The sequence below is a fragment of the Emydura macquarii genome, unplaced genomic scaffold (genome assembly GCF_026122565.2).
Source record: "Emydura macquarii macquarii isolate MOO-44397 ecotype Brisbane River unplaced genomic scaffold, CSIRO-AGI_Emac_v2 contig_2207, whole genome shotgun sequence".
In the NCBI taxonomy this organism is placed as follows: Eukaryota; Metazoa; Chordata; order Testudines; family Chelidae; genus Emydura; species Emydura macquarii.
The window spans coordinates 1,905,881-1,928,634 of NW_027132344.1; the positions used below are offsets into that span (position 1 = coordinate 1,905,881).

General features: G+C 42.6%; 1 protein-coding gene across 1 annotated transcript in view; it reads right to left on the reverse strand.

The window, feature by feature from the left end:
- GABRA5 (gamma-aminobutyric acid type A receptor subunit alpha5) overlaps positions 1–11,858 on the reverse strand; it is an 80,924-nt gene extending 69,066 nt beyond the window's left edge. Inside the window, exons 1-2 of the mRNA XM_067559985.1 lie at positions 11,800–11,858; positions 9,052–9,206 (exon numbers count right to left, since the gene is read on the reverse strand). Of these exons, the coding sequence (XP_067416086.1) occupies positions 9,052–9,137 (86 nt within the window). The 5' untranslated portion in view covers positions 9,138–9,206; positions 11,800–11,858. The remainder of the gene's footprint in view (positions 1–9,051; positions 9,207–11,799) is intronic.
- Positions 11,859–22,754: the final 10,896 nt, after the last annotated feature.

A 22,754-nucleotide genomic window follows, 5' to 3' on the forward strand; every position in this document is an offset into this window, starting at 1 on the left:
AATATAGCAGTTTTGTCCACTAGATTCAGACTAATCAACCACTCTGCTAGTTGGCTTACTGGGCAGTTGATGGATTTCAGGACAATAGGTTGTAAGCTTTAATGTCAGTGAACCTCAAATGGACTTGCAGCATATCAATTTAGTTGAAAACAACATCCTAGCAAATGGAAGCAGGTAACAGATGTGACAGAAGTACTAACCATTCAGCTAGCATTGCTGACACATAAGGAGAATCCCAGAAGCCTGTTTAAAGCGTTTTATCAGTTTCTTTTTCCCAAAAGCAGTAAAAGGACTTATTAAATTATTTCTCTTGATAGACAGAAAGATGAAATTTCCCCCCCTCCCTTTTTTTAAAAAAAAGAAGATGCTAAAACCATTAAAGGTTCATTATATTCCAACTCAGTCCTGTCCCCAGCCCTTACCCTGGTCTTCCCTAAGGAATTAAATTCCTCATTAAACAGTTTAATGTACCATCAGGATTGTTAGATTTTAAAGCTGTCTCAAAAAGGAGAAGTCAAGCAGCTAGTTCAGAGAAGTAAGCCTTCTTTTGGTACCTGGCCAAATGAATTTCTCCAGGAGAATGCCAATGAACTCCCCCCTATTTATTACACAAACTATTAATTTGTCTCTGCATTCCGGTGTAATTCCAATCCTATTGGAAATCATATTCTTAAAAAAGAAAGCAAGAAAGAAAAGCAGTTTTGGAGTCTGAAATATTTTCGTGTGTAATGTACCCTTTCTTGTGAAAGTGCTTGAAAGGACTGTTGTCAAGTAACTACCAGTATATCATCGCCTTATCACAATCTGTGAGTGTTAACTGTCAGGCTTTGGACCAAACTGCAATAGAGACAGTGATGCTTAAGATTGTGAATGATTTATCTTTCAATGTGAATGCTTGAGTGTCTTTAGGGAATTATAAGGTTGTGCATTGCTGGACATTTCTGCTGATTTTGATGGCCTCAATCATGCTGAACTAATTGCAATCTTAAATTGGTTTGACAAGAGGCACACTTGCTCCGTTTTACTCATGTTTATTTCATCTTAAGCAGTTTGTCGCTTTCGCTTTTAATTCTTTTATTGTCTCTTTGGGTTCTTTCCTGGGTTCTCTGTCATTCCAAAACCAAAAAACAATTAAAGTTGCTTAGTGACAATAATGTGCTTACCTATTACATCATTTACAAAACCCAATCATTTAAAGGTATGGAAATGAAGATTGAAGACAGTACTCAAGGACATAACAGTTTTTACAGTACCCATAAAAAAACCATATTCTTATTAAATATAAAGAAATGTATATTTCATTGTAAAATTACAACCCTAACTCTGACCCAAAGTAAATGATTTTTTCATTAGCAATCTCAAAATATAAACTGCACACAAGACCTTTCTATAAAAGAAAGATTAAATGCTTGCATATCTATGTTGTTGTATCTGTGCAAGGATATTACAGAGAAGGGAGGGGTAAGGTAATATCTTTTATTGGTCTCTCTCACCAACAGAAGATGCTCCAATAAAAGATATTACCTCACCCACCTTGTCTCTCTACATATATATGTGAGAGATATTGCAACCCATATAGTATCTTTGGGGAGCATTGTATTAAATTTAGGAATGCTTTATGTGCCCTACTCCATGGAGGTGGAAAGGAAGGATCACCACAGCTCCACAAGGAACTAAAAACAGTTAGGATGGGTGTGGTTAAGGCAAGTCACTGAGACTGTAAACAGTTCTAGCAAGGTACCACAACCCTAAGATGGCTTGCACTGCTGGTTCCAACTGCATTTTCCAGAGACCAAGAGACAAAGAAAGAACTTGGGGTACACAAAGGCTGAGTTTAAACAGACTCAGGGTCTTCCTTTTGATCCAGCAAATGGACAGGACCTTTGGTCCTAAGGGGACCTCAGCCCTTGCGGAAGAGATAGAAGGGAGGCTGGCCTATCATGCTCCCCATGAGGAAGACGGGCAGTTTTCTGGTATGTTACTAAGAAGGAACATTTTTAATATATTTTCTCTGTGATGCTCTTCTCTGTGATCCTCAAAGATCACATGCTAAACACAGGCACTGGCTTGTTGCAGATACGACAGTGTATGACAGGGGGATGTGTAGCCTTAAAGCCTGTGGTCAGGAGGGAAAAAAACATGGTGACGGCTGAGAGCCTGAAACCTTAAGTGGGTGCCCTCAAGGGACTACGAAGGAGAAATATAGGAGCAGTTAACCCTGAAACTTTGACAGTATACATCAATGACAAATGTTGACCAATATCAAACGGTTATTACTACAGTCTCCCTGTAATTCAGTATTGCATGCCTCCTTGGATGAAGTGATCCAAAAAACATGAAGCAGCACATAGCATAACATTTTTAACTGGTAGTTCACGCATTCTCACCTCCTAATCAATGGTTGTGAATGGTTGTGAATAGGCCTCAACTACTTCCCCATTGTTGTTCCTTAAACTTGGATGTATATATATACCTGCCATCTGATTTCTATTTCTTGCATCTGATGAAGTGGGTTGCAGAAATTAAATTTGTTAGTCTTTAAAGTGCTACAGGACTCTCGTTGTTTTTGCTGTATACAGACTAACATGACTACCCCCCCGGTACAGATACTTAAGCATTCCACTTTCTTTTTTCCCAGATTTTTTTTTTAATGGTGGGGGGGAGGGAAAGAAAGAAAGGAATAGGATGTGAGGGAGAACTGACAATTATCTGTAAGTACTAAAAGGGTGATGACCCCGAGGAAGGAATTTTGTTTAGGGTTGTAGAGAATAACTAGGAATAATGTGAAGTGGAGGTAATATTAGACTGAATTTCAAGAAAATCATCTGAATGATGAGAGCTAGTAGATTGTGAAGTAGTATCTCTTGGGGAACAACAGAAGCCTCTTTGATTAAGACATGTAAAAGCAGACTGGTCCAAACTTCTAGAAAATAGATTGTAGGGAAAAAAATCTTGCACTGTCAGAGGACCAGAGCTAGTAGGGCTCTTATGTTTCTCACGTCCATTCTGTGATTAAAACTGTTACTTGATGGTTAAAAGCATCAACTTAAACATGCATCCCCATAAGATTTCTTCTTAGCAGTATTTCAGACAACCAAAGATAGCCCCGTTACTCAAATGGAGAAGCATTCTGTTTGAAGGGCAAGTGTCTGTGGTGATGAAGTTAGCCTTCTACTACTTGAGAAATTTGCAGAATTCTTTCCTTTTGTCTTCTGAGATAGAGACTGTGCCTTCTTGCCTCTGGGATAAATCACTGTCAAGCTTTAGGGTGAGAGCTAGCTAGTGCAGAATTATCCCCCGCCCTGCTGTGTAGGGAACTCTCTTCACTGATGGAATGCTGACAAAAACAACTCTGCTACCTCCTCTGCTGATCATCCACTCTACACCCAGAGCAAGGGAAGAGAAGGGGCGTGTCAGGAGGCTTGTGATCAGGAGCGGGCACAGTACAATGACTTACCCTCTACCAACACAAGGATAGAGTAGACCCCCTGCTGGCTCTAACTTTTACCATGGCTGAGGATCAGTGAGCTGCAATGCATCCACCACATTCTACTGCTTGAATTTAGTGGAAAAGTAGGGACTTGATTATTGGCATTCCAAGTTGCTTGATTAACAGTAGAACTGTTTGAAAAATGCAGAAAAAATGTTGACTTTAACCAGCTCCAATTAATAGTTTTCTAACCGCAGAAAGAGTCAACAGCAAGCTAGGCTGATTGCTATTAGCTTCTGTGATCACCTCATATCTCATCTTGCACCAGTAGCACTAGTTCCCAGTCAGATTTCACAGTAGCTAAAAGATATTTCTGGTCATTCATGAACTGAAGGCTTTTCCAAAGTACAGTTAAATTAATCTTTTGAGGGTGTGATGCTGCAAGATGCTCAGCTGCACCTGAGGCATCAGATACCTCACAGGATAAGATGCTGAATAAGTAGCTCCTTATTCTGTGTGATGCCAACTATAGTCCACTGATACAGTTCATCTGATACTTCACTCTTAAGGTGTGCCACACTGGAGAGTCTTTCTGCTTTCCTCCACCCTCAATGACAACAGGAACATGCCCACCTTTTGTTTGTTCTGTGACCACCTGATACTGTGTTTCCTGCACACTCAAAACACTCATTGAGCTCAGTGGAAGTTTTGGGTGTACAAGTAATGCAAAATTGGATCCTTAGTCTAATCTATAGACATTTGCTTTTACTGGCTTATAATTGATTTTTTTACTATTAATTAACATCACAGTACAGATTAATTTTTAATTTCAGCATAATTGTAAAGCACCTTATGATACCTCAATACAGTAAGGTATAAAACTTATGGTCTGATTCTAACAAGCTTGATGTCTACTTGACTCACATTGGACTATCTATGCAGAACAAGGCTCATAAATTGTTCTATGAATAATGCTGGGGGTTTTTTGGTTTTGTATTCTGTTTTTCTATGATCTATATCTTTGAGTTTTAATTTTATGACTTTTTTTAATAACATCGTGTAACTATGTTTTCACCTCTCTTTCCCCCCCCCCCCCAATGGCTTAATGATGTGTATAATTCTCAGCAGTCACTCCATATTTATGTTAGCCCAGAATTACAGTCTTTTGCTGAGATTTTAAAAACTATCTGGGGGATTTAGAGATATAATTTCCATTTATTTCAATGGGTATTATGTGTCTTAGGCAGATTAGAAAATCACAGTCTTCATCTACAACTTCTTTTTATGTTTTGGTTTTTAATCTTTGTCCATTGGAACAAAATGACAGCCACTTTTCCTTAACGTATTATAAAACACACTAAAATGTAGCACTGCTTACCAAACCTAAATGATCCTAAATGATTACAGTACAGTCTAGTGTCATTAATAAGCGTTAATTGCAATCAAAAGGCCACTACTGTTTATATCACCCTAATATTTTATCTTAATATAGTAAGTTTTTATCCTGAAGAGTCCCAAAGCACTTACATTATACACTGACACTGCAGCTGCTTCTGAGGCAGAACTACTTAGACATATTGCCCTACTTTCTGCCCCTAAACTGCTGCATGAGCAGGGTCACAATTTGACCTTTCAGCAGCATATGAATTCTGTAGGACTAATAGTGCAGTGATTAGAACTGTTTACCTCTGCAGGCATAGGGTAAATTATTGGATCACAAATGGAAAAAATGGTATTTTAGAGTCTCATTTTAGTACTTAATAGCTATTTGACTAACTCATGGAATCAAATGGCCCAATTTGGCAGAACTGTCTCTCTCTGTTTTCATGGTACGGGACTCAAAACTCAGGTGAACTACAGGTCACAACTGAAGTGCACTGGCAAACCTTTATGATGAGTCCTGCCTGGGGCTTACTTCTATCCATTATTTTTTTCCTGGTTTTAGCCACTGCACTTAGACCCTCTCTTCAAAGACCAACAAATCCACACTTCTATATGGTATTCACTTTAACAAAGAAGTTAAATGACTGAATATTATCCATGAAAACACAGCTAATGCTAACTTATTGCAAGCTCTCCAACTTACTATAGCAATGAAGTGAAAGGGCAGAGACCTGAAGGTTACAATCCTAGAAATGGTAAAATTTTAACAAGTTACCACCATCTTTATAAAGATGTCTATGTCACTGTCTAATTCCTATTCATTTATATAATAAACTACGTTATAGGTTCACAAAAGGACATAGGGACCTAACTATCACTTTAGGCTCCTAAGTCCCAGAATCAGGCCCCTCTGAGAGTCACAAACATCCTGCTCAGCTACCCCTGAACCCCATAGGTGTCTAAACCCACTCAGTGCCCAAATTTATGCAGTAAAAATTCCCTTGGCACCAATGTTTCTGCTGCTGAGCACATGCACTGCCCCGCACGCTCCCTCTCTCTCCCCCTCCCCCTCCAGTCCTGTCCCCCGTATGCCAGATATCTAGAAACGTAATGCTCAGATTAGTGCAGAAGCCAGGAGAAGCTAAGATTCCTCACCTGCAAGGCCTGATCCAATAAGCATGCTCAAACCTTGCCTACTAGATCAGGCCCTATAGAGAAGATTACACAAAATGCTGGAGTGGAGGGGGAGAAGAAGTTTACACAACCTCCCCAGCAGAGGGATCTCCTTCCTCACTTTTAGCCCAATGGGTAGGATACTCACTTGGGATATGGGAGACCCACAGTTCAAGTCCCCCTCTGTCTGAGGGGGAGCAGGGATTTGAACAGGGACTCTGTCATCTCTTAGGTGACTGCCCTCACCCAGAGGTGGATTAAGATTTACTGGGGTTCTGGGCACAAAGAACATTTGGGCCCCCCACACCCTGGGATGCCATAAGTGGGGGGCGGGGGTCAAGTGGCCATGGACCCCTCCCAATTTTTAACGTGGATGTAGTAGCCTGTGGCAAGCAAAAGGCACAGCCTCTGCTAGCAGCACCAGCCTTTCCTGGTGGGGGACTGAGGTGGGCCTGACCCCCCTCCTTGCCACAGGAACCTGCCCCCTGCTCCTTGTCTTCCCCCTGAGGCTCTGCCCCCTGGCCGGGCCAGAAATCGGAGCTAGGCTGTGGTAAGAGCTGCCCAGGGAGCCCAGACCACTGTGGGGAGCACCGAACCCTCCACCTGCCCAGGGCGACGCACCCTGTGGGATGGGGACACAGACCAGGGGAAGTTCTTAAGCACCCTGGCCCACTTCCCACGGCAGATGGAGGCTCCCGGGCTCCCTGGGCAGCTCTTACCTCAGCTCAGCTCTGGTGTCTGGCATGGCCAAGCGGTGAGGTCCTGGGGGGAAGAGGAGGAACCGCGGGTGGGGCCAAAGTTCTGGCACTGGTGACACCCCTCCCCACTTCTCCACAAGTTCTGACACTCCTGTGGGTGCCCCCAAATTGACCAGAGCCCCTGGGCACAGGCCCCATGGGCCCATGCGTTAATCTGCCACTGCCCTCATGCCTAAGCTATGGTACATTCTGATGTGAAGTTCCCTCAACTGGAGCAGAGAGAGTGGATCCTGAGTCTTGCACCGCTTAGATGAGTGCTCTAAGCATCAGGCTCTCCCACACACTCAGGCCCAAAGTCAAAGCTATTCCACTGCAGATTAACTAATGAAAGAATCATTGGGCCAAAAAGAATACAAGCATGAGAATGACTCTCTGTCCTGGTAGTTAAAGCACTCATCTTAGAGTGGGAGACTCCTGGTCAAATCTCTTCTCCCCATCAAGTGGAGGGGCAACTTGAACTTGGTGGGGGGTGAAAGCCTGTGTGAGTACCATAACACTGTACTAAAAGTTATGAGAGAAGTTGTCCTCCTTCCCCCCATTGCTAAAATACAAGGTTGTCATCCTCCTCTGCTAAAACAGCCAGTCGAGGAATAGCAGCTGAGAATCCCAAGGAGAGCTACCTGCCTCACGGCAGTCTGGATTTAGGCATCTATCTCTGAGAGAAGGACAGTGGTTAGGACACACCCATCAATTTGGCATCTTCCATTGGCTAGCTTAGACAAGGGGCCATATAGGGTGCTGGCTTTTGTGAATCCCCCATTCTAAGGCACTCTCTTTCCCCATTCATTATACAGGGAGTCTACACATCAAACTCAGGCTTTGTGGATCCCAGTGATTTTCTAAGTGCCAAGAGTTAGGCATGGTGGCTCTAACCATCACCACGCCTAGGTTTTTTTGTGAATCTAGACCTAAGACTTGATTCTGCTCCTATTAAGGTCCAATGGAAGTTTTGCCATAGGCTGCAATGATAGCAGAAGCAAGTGTGCAATAGATTAGTATATTATTTTTTCAGCTGTTTGGCTTCTTTGTAGTATGGACTTTAAGAACTGTCTGCTTTTTCTTAACTGACTGGTAAGAGAGTTTGAGTGTCTTAATAGGCTTATGTTGGAGATGGGTCTGAGCCATCAAATTTATTGGGGAAATTCAGACCCAGGGTGTTTGTTTTGTGCATTATAATAACAGTCACCAGTCACAAAGTTTGTGACTTAGATCTTGTCCTAGTTCCAAACTCTTCAAAAATTTAATCTGGTTGAGATAGGGAGTTGAATTGACTCTATCTTTATTACGTATTTTCCCAAAGTAAGGAGTTGTTAATACATGTCCCAGGATTTGATTCAATTAGGAAAATGTATTTTTCAGCAAACTCATAGAAATATCTTTTCCGAAAACATAGTCACTTTAGATTTCTAGGAGCCTTGCTAAATGCTTTTTTTAAAATCACTTTCACAGGCTGTTACTGGTATATTAACTGTTTTCACCACATTTTTGTTTGTTTTGTTTTTTTGAAAGCTGAAATATAGCAGTTATATTTGCTATATTTAACATTTAAAATACAATGATTCAGGTAGGCCCTATAAAAGGTTAATTAAACAGAATTGTAATGTGTTCTGTAGAAATCAAATTTCTGATTACTTTCTCAACTTGCAAACCGGTATTTTCATTTTGAGTAGGAGCAAGCTCACTTTTAAATAATTAATTTTAATAATTAGGGACACATACTGAATTCTCTCTGCCCTAATACAACCTGCACTGGCTTGCTTCACCAATTACACTCTGTGCACAATGCTTCAGAAGAAGAAAGGTGTCAGCACTTCTTATCTCAGTACTCACTAGGGGCTCAATCCTGCAACGTTTTGAGCACTCTGACCCCATTCCAGCAAAGCACTAAAGGATATGCTTAACTTTAAGCACTTAAAATTAAGCACTTTTTTCTCATTGAAGTCATGTGACCACTCATCTACTTAAAGTTTAATATATAATGTAGTGCCTTGCTACTGGGGACAGCACATTCTGCACCTGACAGGCTTGACCTCTACGGCTATGATCCTGAATTTCTTGTACACACAAAATTCCTGTAGTCAATGGAAGAGCAAAGAAAATAGTACTGGCCATAAACTGGTGAGGAACAGAACACTTCATTGGAAAAATAATTGCTCCCTTTCTCCTTGACATTAGTACTGGATCAAAAGCAAGTCTATTTTTCTTCCTGCCACACACTGGGAGGAAACAGAGCTTTAGATATTCTTTAAATCCTATCTATAAATGTACTGCTGTCAGTTAAAAAAAAGTCAAACACGTGCAACTTACCCAAAGTGACTGGCTAAGTTCATGGAAATGCAGAGAAGGAAGAAGTTTTTGATCATGATATAACTAGGGAACATTCCATTGTCCATTCCAAATGAGTTTAATATTATAATCAGTTGATTTGGGAAATGTATTCTTTTCCCACCTATGTTCTTAAGCTGTAAGAGACAAAAAATAAATTTATAAATAAAAACCAGACACTCACACAAATGATAGGATAACAGCATTCAGACAACAAAAAATATGGTCTGTTTTTAACTGTTTACCTATAAACATTTCATACTGTATTATACATTGTAAAAATGTATTTATTCAAAGCCCTCTTTTTATCTTGAGCTAATAGAAAATTACAAACAAAAGAAATTATTTTTATTCATTTACTCATGAAGCAGGTAATGTAGAATCTCTATAATTTTAACCCTCACCTACTTTTAATAACCACAAAAGGCTGCATAATCAAATCCTATTTGTATATGCTTTTCTTACTTACATTCTTCCCAATTCAATTACATTTTTTTTCCCGAAATCTTGTTAGAAACCCTCTACTACTTCTTGGAATTCAGGCTGACAATACATGGTGCATTAAAAGAAGACAAAAACCATGATCTTTATTTTAAATGCACATAAACTTCATGTTAGGGAAAAAATTTACAATAAAATAATAACTGCCTGTGGGATTGAGTGTCACATTTTGAATGTCTGCCTCAATGATTAAGTAACCTAATAATTACAGTATTTGAGAGAGCTGTCTCCCTGCTCATCTATGTGCCCTAATTAAAGTGTTACACACACACACACACACCCCTTTCAAGACAGCACTTCTCACTCTTTCTTGATTTTGAATCTGCTCGTGCAAAAAAAACAGCACCTAATCACTTACTCTTTGACAGTCCAAAAAAACCAAAATGGTTTAACCATTACAATCTATGAACCACTCCCAATTCCTGGAAATATTCAATTGACAACAGAACACACCATTTAGCGAGGCTGGAGAGCTCTCCTTTAATCAGTAGGAAATGTGGGTTAAACACATCTATGAAAATGAGCCATTTCTCCTAGGGTCTGAGTGACAGATAATAGCTTCCCTCCAGCTTTTCCCAGCGACCCAGCCCTGGACTGGAGCAGGAATTGGTCAGTGGGCTTCCCTCTCACTTCCATTTTTACTTCCCCACAGCCCAGGGTATTGCAGAGACCCACAGCACCATTATTCCCTCCAGCCTTGCACATGCTGCCTTGCAAATGCAGCCTCAGCCCTCTCACCTACCCTGCAATTGCTGTAGCCTCCCCACCCCCGCACTTACTTGCTCACTCATCACTTGATGCTCTGTGCAGCCTCCTCAGAAGCAAGGTACCAACTTGCAGTGGAGTGCAATCCCACAGTCTCTGCCTCTGCCTGCTACCGCCCAAGGCGGTCGAGCTGCCAAATTCTGCCTACTTCTCACAAAAGGCCAAACACGGCATGCCCAGCTCCTTGGCCCAGGGACAAGGGAGCCTCGCAGCACTACTAGCAGGGGCAGTGGGTCTGCAGTATGCATGGCCAGGCCTGGCCCCACTGCATGCACCCGGCATGCCAGGCAAAGTTTGCATGAGCACATGTGGGGCGCAGCCGCTCGCGAAGCACCAGGTGCACTGATTGCAAAAGTGCCCCATGGAGACCCTCTTCTTTCCACAGTTCCTATGGGATCCCAGGACCTGGAGTGATGCACCCAGGGTGCTGAAAGTTGTCCAGCAGCACCCAGGATGGTGCAGGGGCTGGGCAGGAGACCCAGGCAGCTACCTCCCACTGAGTTTCCTCCCCTTCCCAGCTCTGTCTCCTTCTCTCTCACCTGCTTCTGCCCCACATTGCCAGCTTTCTACTGCATTAATAGGCCAAAGTCACTTAAAAACTAGCCCCAAACTGAGTAGCCCAATCTATTTACTGAAACAAAGTTTTTTTTTATTAACACATTGGCCTATACCTAAATAACAAAGGAAAGCTTTCCTTAGGTACCTAGTATAAATTTGATTTAAAATAAAAAAGGTACACGCCCCAGCAGGAGTTCATCTACATTAGCAACAAAGCATGAGATGACAATCAAATCCAAAATCCAAAACCCCAAGGGGAATTTTGACGGGAATGTCACTCCACCAACCGCTCCCTACCTTAACTACATTAAAGTCCGCTTGACAGCCGATCTTGACACACCCAGCCCAGATGAGACTGCTACAAAAACTCTGATTGCCAGTGACCACCCCCTCAAAATACATCCATCCAGAGTCCCCTACATCCTAGGGAAACCCAGAGCCTCAATAGAAGCTCCGTCACCCAGACTTTCCCAGCCCCTGCCCCCCGCAAAAAAAACCTGCTGCTGCCGAGCCCCCAGCCCCCCAGTCATCACCGTGTCACCCCAAACATCCTGCCCCCCAGAACCCCCAGCCATCACCGTGTCACCCCAAACATCCTGCCCCCCAGAGCCCTCTGCCCTCCACGAGACACCCTGCCACCCATACGCCCGCCCAGCCCTTCCAAGTGCCGCCCCAGAGTGGCAGCTCCCCCTACCCGTCCAGCCCGGCTGCCGCTACCTCCGAGGCCGGAGATCTCCTCCTCGCCCAGCCCCGGAGCCTGCCGGGGGCTGCCGGGCTCCAGCACTTCAGCCCGGGCTCTGCAGCAGGCGCTATCGCCGGACAGGCTGCAGCCGTGTGAGCCGGGAGGCGGGCGGAGGCAGAGCCCGGCTCGGGACGGGGAGGAGGGGCCAGCCCTGGCCCGCTTACCTTAGCTCCGGCTCGTGGCACGGCACTGCCCGGCGGCGGGGGGGTGGCTCCAGCGTCCCGGTTTGCCGCCGGACTCGGAGCCAGGAGCGGGGAGGGGCCGCAGCATCTTCCTCGTGCTGCAAACTGCAGCCCGGGGCGGGGGTGGCGGGGAGAGGTGAGACCCTGGCGGCGGGGAGGTGCCGGGGACATGGGGCAGCGCCCTCCCCCCGAGCAGCCCCGGAGCCTTGTCCCCATCCCGACCTCCCCCCGCCCCGGCCCGCCCCTGGACACTGCGTCTCCGCTGCTCTGGGGCGAGCTCTGCCCGCCCGGGCACCCGAGGGGAGGGGAGGGGAGAGCCAGACTCCGCTCACCTGCGCAGCAAAGCAGGAGGCTCCCGAGCAGCGCGGCCAGGGGCAGCTCCATGGCGGGAAAGGGGCAGGGGCAGCCACAGACGGCAGCGGGGCAGGGCAGCGCAAGCGAACGGCCTCTGTCACGTCCAACCGGCCTCAGCCACCAAGCCGGGACACACCCAGCACAGCGCGCCACGGGCACTGCCCCTCTTAGCCCCCCCACCCACCCACCCACTCATCCACACAGGCACTGCCCCCTTCCCCTCACCGCTGGGACCCACAGCGCAGGCACTGCCCCCTTCCCCCCACCAGAGACATATACAGCACAGGCACTGCCCCTTCCCCCTCAAAGATACACCCAGCACAGACACTGTTCCCTCCCCAGCACAGGCACTGCCCCTTCTCCTCCCCCCAGGGACACACAGCACAAGACCTCTCCCTTCCTCCCCTCAAGCACAAGCATTGGTCTCTCCCTTCCCTCCCCCCACACAGCCCAGGCACTGCCTCTCCCCCCATTCCAAAATGTAGTGGACCATCAGCAAACTATCCCAAAATACTGCAACCCATGCTACGCAAAAAATGCAACTGGCATTTTAAAATAGCCCAATTCTTCAGGGAAAATATGGACTTGGCAACCCTTGCGTGGGCCACTTGCAAGGCAGCTGGGCACCAGCAGGGGCCGCCATGCACATGGCAGAAATAGGCGGATAGGCCAGTGGTCACCACCGCATCCTTTCCTGAGGCAATCAGTGGGGAGAGGCTGGGATGTGCGGCCCCCAGCCAGCTCCCCAGCACAGTCTCCGGAGTGTGAGCCTGGGCCCAGGGAGGCTTGCTGTTTGAAAATGTCTGAGCCTTTCCCAGGCTTTGGGCTTCCGTGCTCTGTTCAAGAATTATTTTAATGCCTAAATTCAGGGTCAATACTTGGATGGTTTAGACACAACAAATCCTGCATCTTGGCAGGGGGTTAGACTAGAAGACCCTTGTGGTCCCTTCTAACTCTGTGGGTCTATGATTATATGAAAAGGACAAGGCATTTATTACCATGTATGCCTTATTCTAGGACCTCCACCACTACACTTCACTGCATACATTTCCCTATTGTGGTTTATTGTTTGCTGAGCATTGACAATAGGCTTGAAACTTTATAAAGCACCTAATAAAATATACAGACCTGATCCTGCAGGCCCTTCCTGCACCAAACTCTAGTATATTTTAATGACATGTATTCATTTAATAGGTAAAATAGGTATGTGGTATATCTAGAGACTTCGCAGCAAAGTGAAATAAAGAAGGGAGGCATCTTTTTCCAGCTCCTCTCCCTCTCACACACATGCTACTGCCACATCTCCCTAACAACATCCCATAAGACAGCAAAGCATAAAAAGGTCAGCCCTGCATGAAACAAGCTCTCCATTCTCTCCAATGGCAATCAAATGATGATGAACTGTGCTAAGTGTAGGACGTACAAATCACTTCATTAAGAGTAAGCGGGCTTTATATTTTGGCCTCCATTTCTTACAGATATTTCATCCAGTTGCCATTTTTCCTCATTCAGAAATGTAATAAAGATAAAGTTTGTGCAGATGTAATTGTATCATGTAACACTACTATATTTAAAGACCTGTTAATATTTCCATTATAGGCACTCCAGTTTAAAAATGAAATGTCGTAGGTGATTGATCCACGGTCTGTACTGCTGTAAACTTTAAAATATTTAAGTGGTAGTTTGTACTAGCACAGTTAATTATTATGATAAGGTTCTTCATTACACATTCAATATCATGGAGCCATAATACATTATGTATTATGCATTTCAGAAGATACTCTGATAACTTCAATATTTTATTGTGAATGGATATTCAGGATAACATACAAAAGTGAATAAACCTCTGTCATGGTGTATTCTTTTCACAATGCATTGAAACCATACAATAAATAGTTCAAAAGAACTGTGATGATATAATAGTGTGAGTGCACCTTACAAAATACACCAAATTCTAATAGCAAGTTGTTATAGATCTAGTGATAAGATATATGGCTTTCAGACATCATGGAGCAATGGAATGTGTTTTTTTGTTTGTTTGTTTGTTTGTTTGTTTTTTTTCCCCTTTTTAAAATAAGAAAGATCAGGGAAATTAAATGAGGAAAAATAGGACTTCTCCTTTCTTCATTGGAACTAATGGCAAAATTCTCATTGGTTTTTTAGATCAGGATCATGCTGGCCCATATATTAATATAGTTAAGTGTCTGACTGAACCCCAAAAGCAAGCAAATTTAGAGGTCACTGCCAGATCCTTAGTCTTCACTTAAGCAAAACTTGTCTTGAAGATTTGGACTTTATGGGTATAACTTTATTTTTTACTCATCTGTGGTGCCTGTGTATTTTACATGTTGTTAAGCATTGCACCCATTGTGGTCTTAAATGCAGACCCAATGCCTTATATTTTCCTTGTTATTCTTTAATAACAAAGTTATTAATGAATAATAACGGGAGTTATGAATGAGTATTAACTACAGAATAGTCTTCTATGTGTTTTAAAATACCTAGGCAAAATAAAATGGGTTAAGAAAAGAGTCTTTAATGACAATTTCCTTGCTTTTGTAACCCTTAATTTTGCTTTGACATTAATAAAAAAAAATCAATCTGGATTAATTATATGTAAAGGTAACAAAGTAAAAATTCTTACCATTAAATAAAAAACAATTAAAGGTGGTGGCCTAGATTCTTCATTTTATCTAGTAAGAGTTACACATTCCTTGTTCCACTTTTCATGTTAATTTTTTTTAACTTGTTAGATCTTTTCCTCAGAGCCATATGCTTCGGATGAATATTTATTTAACTAAATCAAAGAGAGAAATCATTAAAAAAACCTCTGTAAATTGGATGGTGATAAAATAATAGACCACATGTAACTTCTTGAAGATAAATGGAAATGAAACTATTTTTAAAACAGAACAGTTTATAAATATCCATTTAATTTTAGGATATTGTGCTTGCCATGAAAAGTGTCAGTTTACAAGCAAACATTGCTAAATCCCATCTGGTCTGTCAGCATTTTTTCTGTTATTTATTTGAGTATTCTCGGTAACTATCTGCAGTTTGTTATTGGACCATTAGAGGGTATCATTGTTCCATATAACCCTAGTGTTAAAAAAAACTGATATCTGTTGAAAAGAGCCATGCTCAGACAATGAGGTATATATGTGAAGTTAGAAAACTTGGTCTGATGGTGGAGCACTTACACTATAAGTTATTTCAGACCCTGTCTATTCTGCAGAGTCCAGGACCAGTGTATGGATGTATATGCCTATATAAGTGTTGAAATGGCAAGTAAAACACAAAAGATAATCAAAGAGAGTACAAAGTATATTTCATTGGATATCAACCAATTACTGTGCAATACCATGGATATTGCAAAGGAAAAATAAATTGGGTAGGTAGAAAACAAAATATAATGGGTCAAATGGGAGACTTGTGGAATTACATCAGAGATGGATTTGGTCCCTTGGTTCTAAGCAGCACTGCTAATTTTCCCTATACCATTTTATATACAATGCTACTTTAAAATAGAATTGAGTCATTGCCCATTTAATTTATCCTTCATGAGACAGTATGTTCAAAATATATTATTCATAATGAGTGACATTCGCCCTGGGTAGAAGTCCTATTTTGAGAGATTAAGTCAGACATTAAGTGGTGAATAGGCCTTTATGTTGGACCTCTGAACAGGGGAGAATTTCACCCAATGAAAACTGTAACTTTAGAATTCTTATTGGTAATGGGATTTGCTTTGTCTTGAAAGAACAATATGTTGTATGTGAGTTTCAGTATGATTTTTTCAATAGTTGCTTGGTGGTTTATGCTCACCCTATCTGTATACTCAGCCTCCCTGTTCAATTTGAAAGGACACTCTTCAGTAAGTGAAAAAATTAACTGATCTTTACAATGATCAAGAAGGTAGTCCTTTTGTTAGCAGTCCATGTTCCATGCCAGCGTCCAACCCAGCATGACAATACCCACTTCATGATGTGGTTGTGGTTTTTTATTAGTTTGAGATATGGTCATACACTGTCCACCTCCATTTTTTTATTTTATTTTATTTTTTTGGGTGCATTCTGAGATGTAACATGGATATTTACCAAGATAAATATATCGGGTTAGATTGTCCACCACACACAAAAATGACAGTGGAGGCAGGAAACTCCTATTCTGGTGTGGGCCAAGGGGTTTTTACATACGTATCCTTTCACTGGGAAATAGGCATGAAGTACAGTTCCTAGGGTAGTGGCTGTTTTAAGATTTGGGTAGACGAGGGCATCTCTCTACAGTGGCTTGGAGTTTCTAATTTAGCAAGCCACCCCTTTTCCCCTGAGGAGACGTGCACAAATCCCATTGGACTGAGGATGCAGGGGAGGGAGATTCACAGAACAGGAAGAGTGTAGACTGTAAACACTTCATTTGCCTAGCCAACATATTTCAGCTCTGAACTCTGGGGTGGGAGAGTAGTTCATTCTCCATATCTTCTCAGTGTTTAGCCTCATCACTCAGACTGCCCAATAGTTGCCAGTTGTGTTCATGGTTCTGGTGATGTGAACACTTGTTCGACAGAAAGTGGACTGATTCAACCAACCAGTACATCTATGTCACTGAACAGTTATCCGATGGTAATGACTTGTGGTCACTATTGACACCTGGGCTGGATTTGAACCAAAAGAATCTGTGCTTATTCCCTCCTTTCTCAGGCATTTTGACAGAAATCAACAAATGGATGACATTGGGAGTGTCATCCTCTTGACAGACATATTATATTGATGACTATATTACTTTTACCAAATTATTTTGCTACCATGTGCAAGAGTGAACACAATAGGAATTAAATTACTGATGCAAAATGTAGCAGATGTTTAAAGGATGTTGAAGCACTTGGCAATGTAACACTTTGAGGGTACCCAAGGTTGAGAGACACCTCACATGAGGAAGCCTTGTCTGTGCTTATTATAGATCAGTTCCTCAACACCGTCAGCCACTGGTAACACAAGACTACCATCTTCTAGGCCTCTGCAGCCCACTATCTCTGTGCGGGTTAGCGATAGGCCCACTCCAACCATTGAGCCCGTGATCGCTGCATACTCAGAGAATTACCAGACTTGCGGTTCCTAAAGGAACATTACTGCACAGTTTACCAGTTACACCTTAGAACACAGCTCTGCTTAACACACACCAGCTAGATTTCTTTATAAAGAAACAAAGTTTACTAAATAAAGAATAGAAGTTCAAGTGATGGCAAGCAGAAATACTGGAAACAAAGGGCTACATATAATATAAAATCATAACACATTCTAGAACCTAAACTTAAATAGGATATTAGTGGGTCATAATAGCAACAGTTCACCCGAAATCCATCCAGTGTATTACAGCCAGGCTTGGCTGTGATCCTCTGTTCATGAAGCAAGCCCACCCACTGTCAAGCTTATTTCCCACATGAAAGATACCAGGATGTCCCTTTGCACTCCCAGGTGTATCAAAGCAGTCCTTTGATTTTTATTTATAAACCAGACACCCTCCTGGATGTGCATTCCTTTCTGTAGACTGTGCAATCTCTTATTAGTTTCTTAATCTTGATTAGTGTGTGGTTTAGTGCAAATAGGTATCCATTGTGAAGTATACAACAGCTGGCATAATTCAATTTTTATTTTGACAATTTATATACATTTTAATCTTTCTAAATTTTTAGAAATTTAAATTTTTACAGTTGCAGGAAATTAAGGGGGGGCAGTTGGGCTGAGGTTACGGTTAAGGCAGTGCTGATGGTGGAACTGCAGGGAGTGTCCAGCACTGACAATGGGGCTGCAGGGGACTCCCTATGCTGCCCAGAGGCCCAAGACATCCAGGCTCAAGGTGCAGAAGAGACTTGGTCTAAGTCTGGCAGAGCAGAGGCTCCTGGCCAGGCCTGGAACAGGGAGGACAAGTTCTTGGCTATGGGGGAGTTCACCCCACTGCTAAAAACAGTTCTTGCCCAAGAACAGCACCTGCATTCCTGGCTGGTGAGTGAGTGAGTAGGGCTGTTAGAGTGGAGCTAAAGTTGCAAGGTGCAGGAAAGGCTGCAGTCCTGGCAGGGCAGAGCAAAGACACCCCAGTCAGGACTGAAATAAGGAAGAAGAGGAGAATGAGCCTCCAGACTGCCAAGGAGGGCACCTGTCTGCTGAACGTCTCCATTCCCAGGCAGGCACCATTCAGTAGCAGGGTGGCTTTCCTTGCATCCATGGACTTGTCTCCTCCTTCTCACAGCCCTGGCCAGGGGTCTCTGCTCTGCCCACCAGGACCACAACCTTCCCTGCACCTTGAGGCTGCAGGGATCCAGTGTCACCAGCCCCATGGCTGGGCAAGGAGTCCTCTGAAACTCCGCTGCCACAGCCCCGCTCGCTTTCATCCATGACAGCAATGCTGCAGAGAGGTCCCTGCGCTGTCGCAAGGCTGATGGCAGGCTATCCCCAATGCATAGATAAGCATCTCCTGCCTGTCTTCAAGGAACATATTTGTCTCCTCCTGGTGATTTGCTTTAACTCACTGACCCTTAGAATATATTTTCCAGTTGAGGAACATAACTCCTTAAATATTATCCTTACTTACATTTTACAATGGTTATGACGACCAATAAGACCTCTCATCCCCTTTTGGTAAATTATTATGCATATGGTTGGCCCAGGGGATGCCTGTAAAACTGTATATGCTCCCTATTCGCTCTGCCAGTTGGCATCAAGAAGTTCCTAGGTCACCAGCATGCTTTTCAGTGAGTGAAAGGGTAATTACATACCATCTTCTAGCTTGTGTATGCCTCCTCCACAATGCCTTGTACAGTCAAAAAACAAATGTTTAACATGCTTTTCACTTATCTGACATGCATGCTATGAACTGAACTACTCTTTTTGGTGTGTGACCTATCTTGGTGCCTGTAAAGATTACTTAATGGAGTTATGTAATATTTGGTCGGGTTTTGATGTGACTTTTAGAAAACAAAGGAAATGATTTTGCTCATTATCTGTGGTGACCCAAGTAATCTGGTACCAAAATCCATAAGCATCTGATAAACTTCATCCCATCTAGGGTGATAATCTGTGTTTATTCAGGTTAGAAAAGAATGAAGGCATACATTTTCTGTTTGATAGAATAGGCTTCTTGTACTATGTCAGCAGCACATAATTAAATCCATCTCCAGATATTAGACTAGTTATTGACTGAACAATAACCATGTGTTTGAACAGTGAAGATCTGGAAAACCCTATTTCCACAGAGAAGACCAAATTCTGCCCTTAGATACATACCACCAAAGTCAAAGGGAGTTACACAGCATCATGAAAACATAGCTAATAGATTGAGGCCAGAAAGAGCCATCTGTTCTGACCTCCTGTATAGCATAGGCCATAGAATTTCACTCAATACCTCAGTTCCCAATAGTGGCATAAACCACGACTGTCTTGTTTTCCTCATTTTCACTTTGTGAGAATACAGGCAGTTCTTTCAGGGCATCCATGAACTATGCAGAAAGTCACCTCCTCTGTGTGTCTCAATAAACATGTTCCTGCTGTTAACTAACCTGGGACCTGCTCTATGAATCATTCTTTGCTGACACAACATATATAAGAGGAGATTGCAGACCAGTGAGACTGGCATGACAAGTAGAGGAGGATTTGAAATAATGATGGAACCCAGTCAAAACTTAAGAACTGAGCATCTCTGAAATTTGAAGAAGTCTGGATCTGCATCCAAATCTAAAATACAACTCTAGTCTGACTCTAATGAGCTAACAGATGCTCAGGCAGTGATGCTATAAGGAGGGCTTTGGGATGTATGGCCATTGGGAGGCATTCATGGACAGAGGACTGTTCTCTAGGGATGGACTTCGCCTGAGTAGGGAGGGAAATAGACTTCTAGGATGGAGGTTGACAACTGATTAAGAGAGCTTTAAACTAGGAGTTTGGGGGAGATGATTAGGAGATGCCTGGGTAATCTCCACACCTGATTTTAAGATTGAGAGGGAGGAAAATGAAATTAGAAAGGATACAGCAGTGGGTAGGAGAATGGACATTAAGAGGAAGGGTGGTATAGATACCAGTCTAATAGATGATACTGGTGGTAGAATGACAGTGCTGAATCGTGTAAGGAAAGTGAGCAAAGCCAAACAGCAAAAATTAAGATGTTTGTACACCAATGCGAGGAGCCTGGGTAACAAATGGAGGAACTAGAGTTACTGGTGCAGGAAGTGAAACTAGGTATTATAGGGATAACAAAAACATCGTGGAATAATAGTCATGACTGGAATACAGGTATTGAAGGCTATGTGCTGTTTAGAAAAGATATAAAGGCAAAGGTGGTGGAGTAGTATTGTTTATCAATGATGAAGTAGACTAAAGAAATTAGAAGTGATGCAATGGATAAGACAGTCTCTCTGGGTGACATTCACATTGGGGAAGAAAGCTACTAGAGCTTTCCTTGGGATAGTGCTTGGAGTGTGATACAGACAACTGGGATCTGACTTGGATATGGATGGAAACCTTCTTAATGTTTTTAATGAAGTAAATACTACTGGGAACTTTGTGATTATGGGAGACTTTAAATTTACCAGATATAGACAGGAAGACTAATGATTCTAATAATAATAGGGCCCACATTTTCCTGGATGTGATAGCTGACAGATTCCTTCACCAAATAGTTGCTATATCAAGAAGAGGGCATGCCGTTTTAGATTTTGTATTGGTGAGTAGCGAGGACTTCATAGAAGAACTGGTTGTAGGGGACAACCTTGGTTCGAGCAACCATGAGCTCATTCACTTCAGACTAAATGGAAGGAAACAAAAATAGACCTGTGACTAGGCTCTTTGATTTCAAAAGGGCTAACTTAAAAAAGTAAGGGAAGTAATTAGGGAAGTGGACTGGACTGAAGAACTCCTGGATCTAAAAGCAGAGGAGGCTAGGAATTAGTTCCTGCAACTTTGACTTGAAGTATCTGAAGCCAGCATCCCAAGGAAGGGAAAAAAATTCATAGGCAAGAGTTGTAGACCAAGCTGGATGAGCAAGCATCGCAGACAGGTGATTAAGAGAAAGCAGAAAGCCTACAAGGAGTGGAAGGTGGGAGGGATCAGTAAGGAAAGCTACATCCTGGAGGTCAGAACATGTAGAGATAAAATGAGAAATGCCAAAAGCCCAGTAGAGTTGGACCTTACAAAGGGAATTAAAACCAATAGTAAAAGGTTCTATAGCCATATAAATAGGAAGAAAAACCAATAAAGAAGTGGGACCGCGAAGCACTGAGGATGGGGTGGAGGCTAAGCATAATCTAGGCATGGCCCAATATCTAAACAAATACTTTGCCTCTGTTTTTAATGAGGCTAATGAAAAGTTTAGCGATAGTGGAAAGGGGGATAATGGGATTGAGGATATGGAGGTACAAATTACCACATCCAAAGTAGAAGCCAAACTCGAACTGCTTAATGGGACTAGATCAGGGGGCCTGGATAATCTCCATCCAAGAATATTAAAGGAAATGGCACGTGTAATTGCAAGCCCATTAGCAAGGATTTTTAATGAATCTGTAAACTCCGGGGTTGTACCGTTTGACTGGAGAATTGCTAACATAGTCCCTATTTTTAAGAAAGGGAAAAAAGTGATCTGGTTAATTACAAGCCTCTTAGGTTGACCTCAGTAGTATGCAACGTCTTGGAAAAAATGTTGAAAGATAAAGTTAAGAACATCAAGGCTAACAGTAATTGGGACAAAATACAACATGGCTTTACAAAAACTAGATCATGCCATACCAACCTGATCTCCTTCTTTGAGAGGATAACAGATTTTTTAGACAAAGAGAATGCAGTGGATCTAATTTACCTAGATGTCAGTACGGTATTTGATATGGTTCCACATGAGGAATTATTAGTTAAATTGGAAAAGATGGGGATTAATACAAAAATTGGAAGGTGGATAAGGAACTATTAAAAGCAGAGGCTAGAACAGGTCATACTGAAAAGTGAACTGTCAGGCTGAAGAGAGGTTACTAGTGGAGTTCCGCAGGGACTGGTCTTCGGACCAATCCTATTTAACCTTTTTATTACTGACCTTGGTGCAAAAAAAGTGGGAGTGTACTAATAAAGTTTGCAGATGACACAAAATTTGGAGGTATTGCCAATACAGAGAAGGATCGGGATATCATACAGGAAGATCTGGATGACCTTGTAAACTGGAGTAATAGAAATAGGTCAAAATTTAATAGTGGAAACTGGAAGGTCATGCACCTACAGACTAATAACAAGACCTTTTGCTATAATCTGAGGATGCATCAGTTGGAAGTGACAGAGGAATATTGGTTGATTACAGGATGACTATGAGCCACCAATGTGATGTGGCCATGAAAAAACCTAATGCGATTTTAGGATGTATCAGGCAAGGTATTTCCAGTAAAGATAGGGAGGTGTTTGTAACGTTATACAAGGTACTGGTGAGACCTCATCTGGAATACTGTGTGCAGTTCTGGTCTCCCATGTTTAAAAAAGATGAATTCAAACTGGAACAGGTGCAGAGGAGGGCTACTAAGATGATCCAAGGAATGGAAAACCTGTCTTATAAGAGAAGAC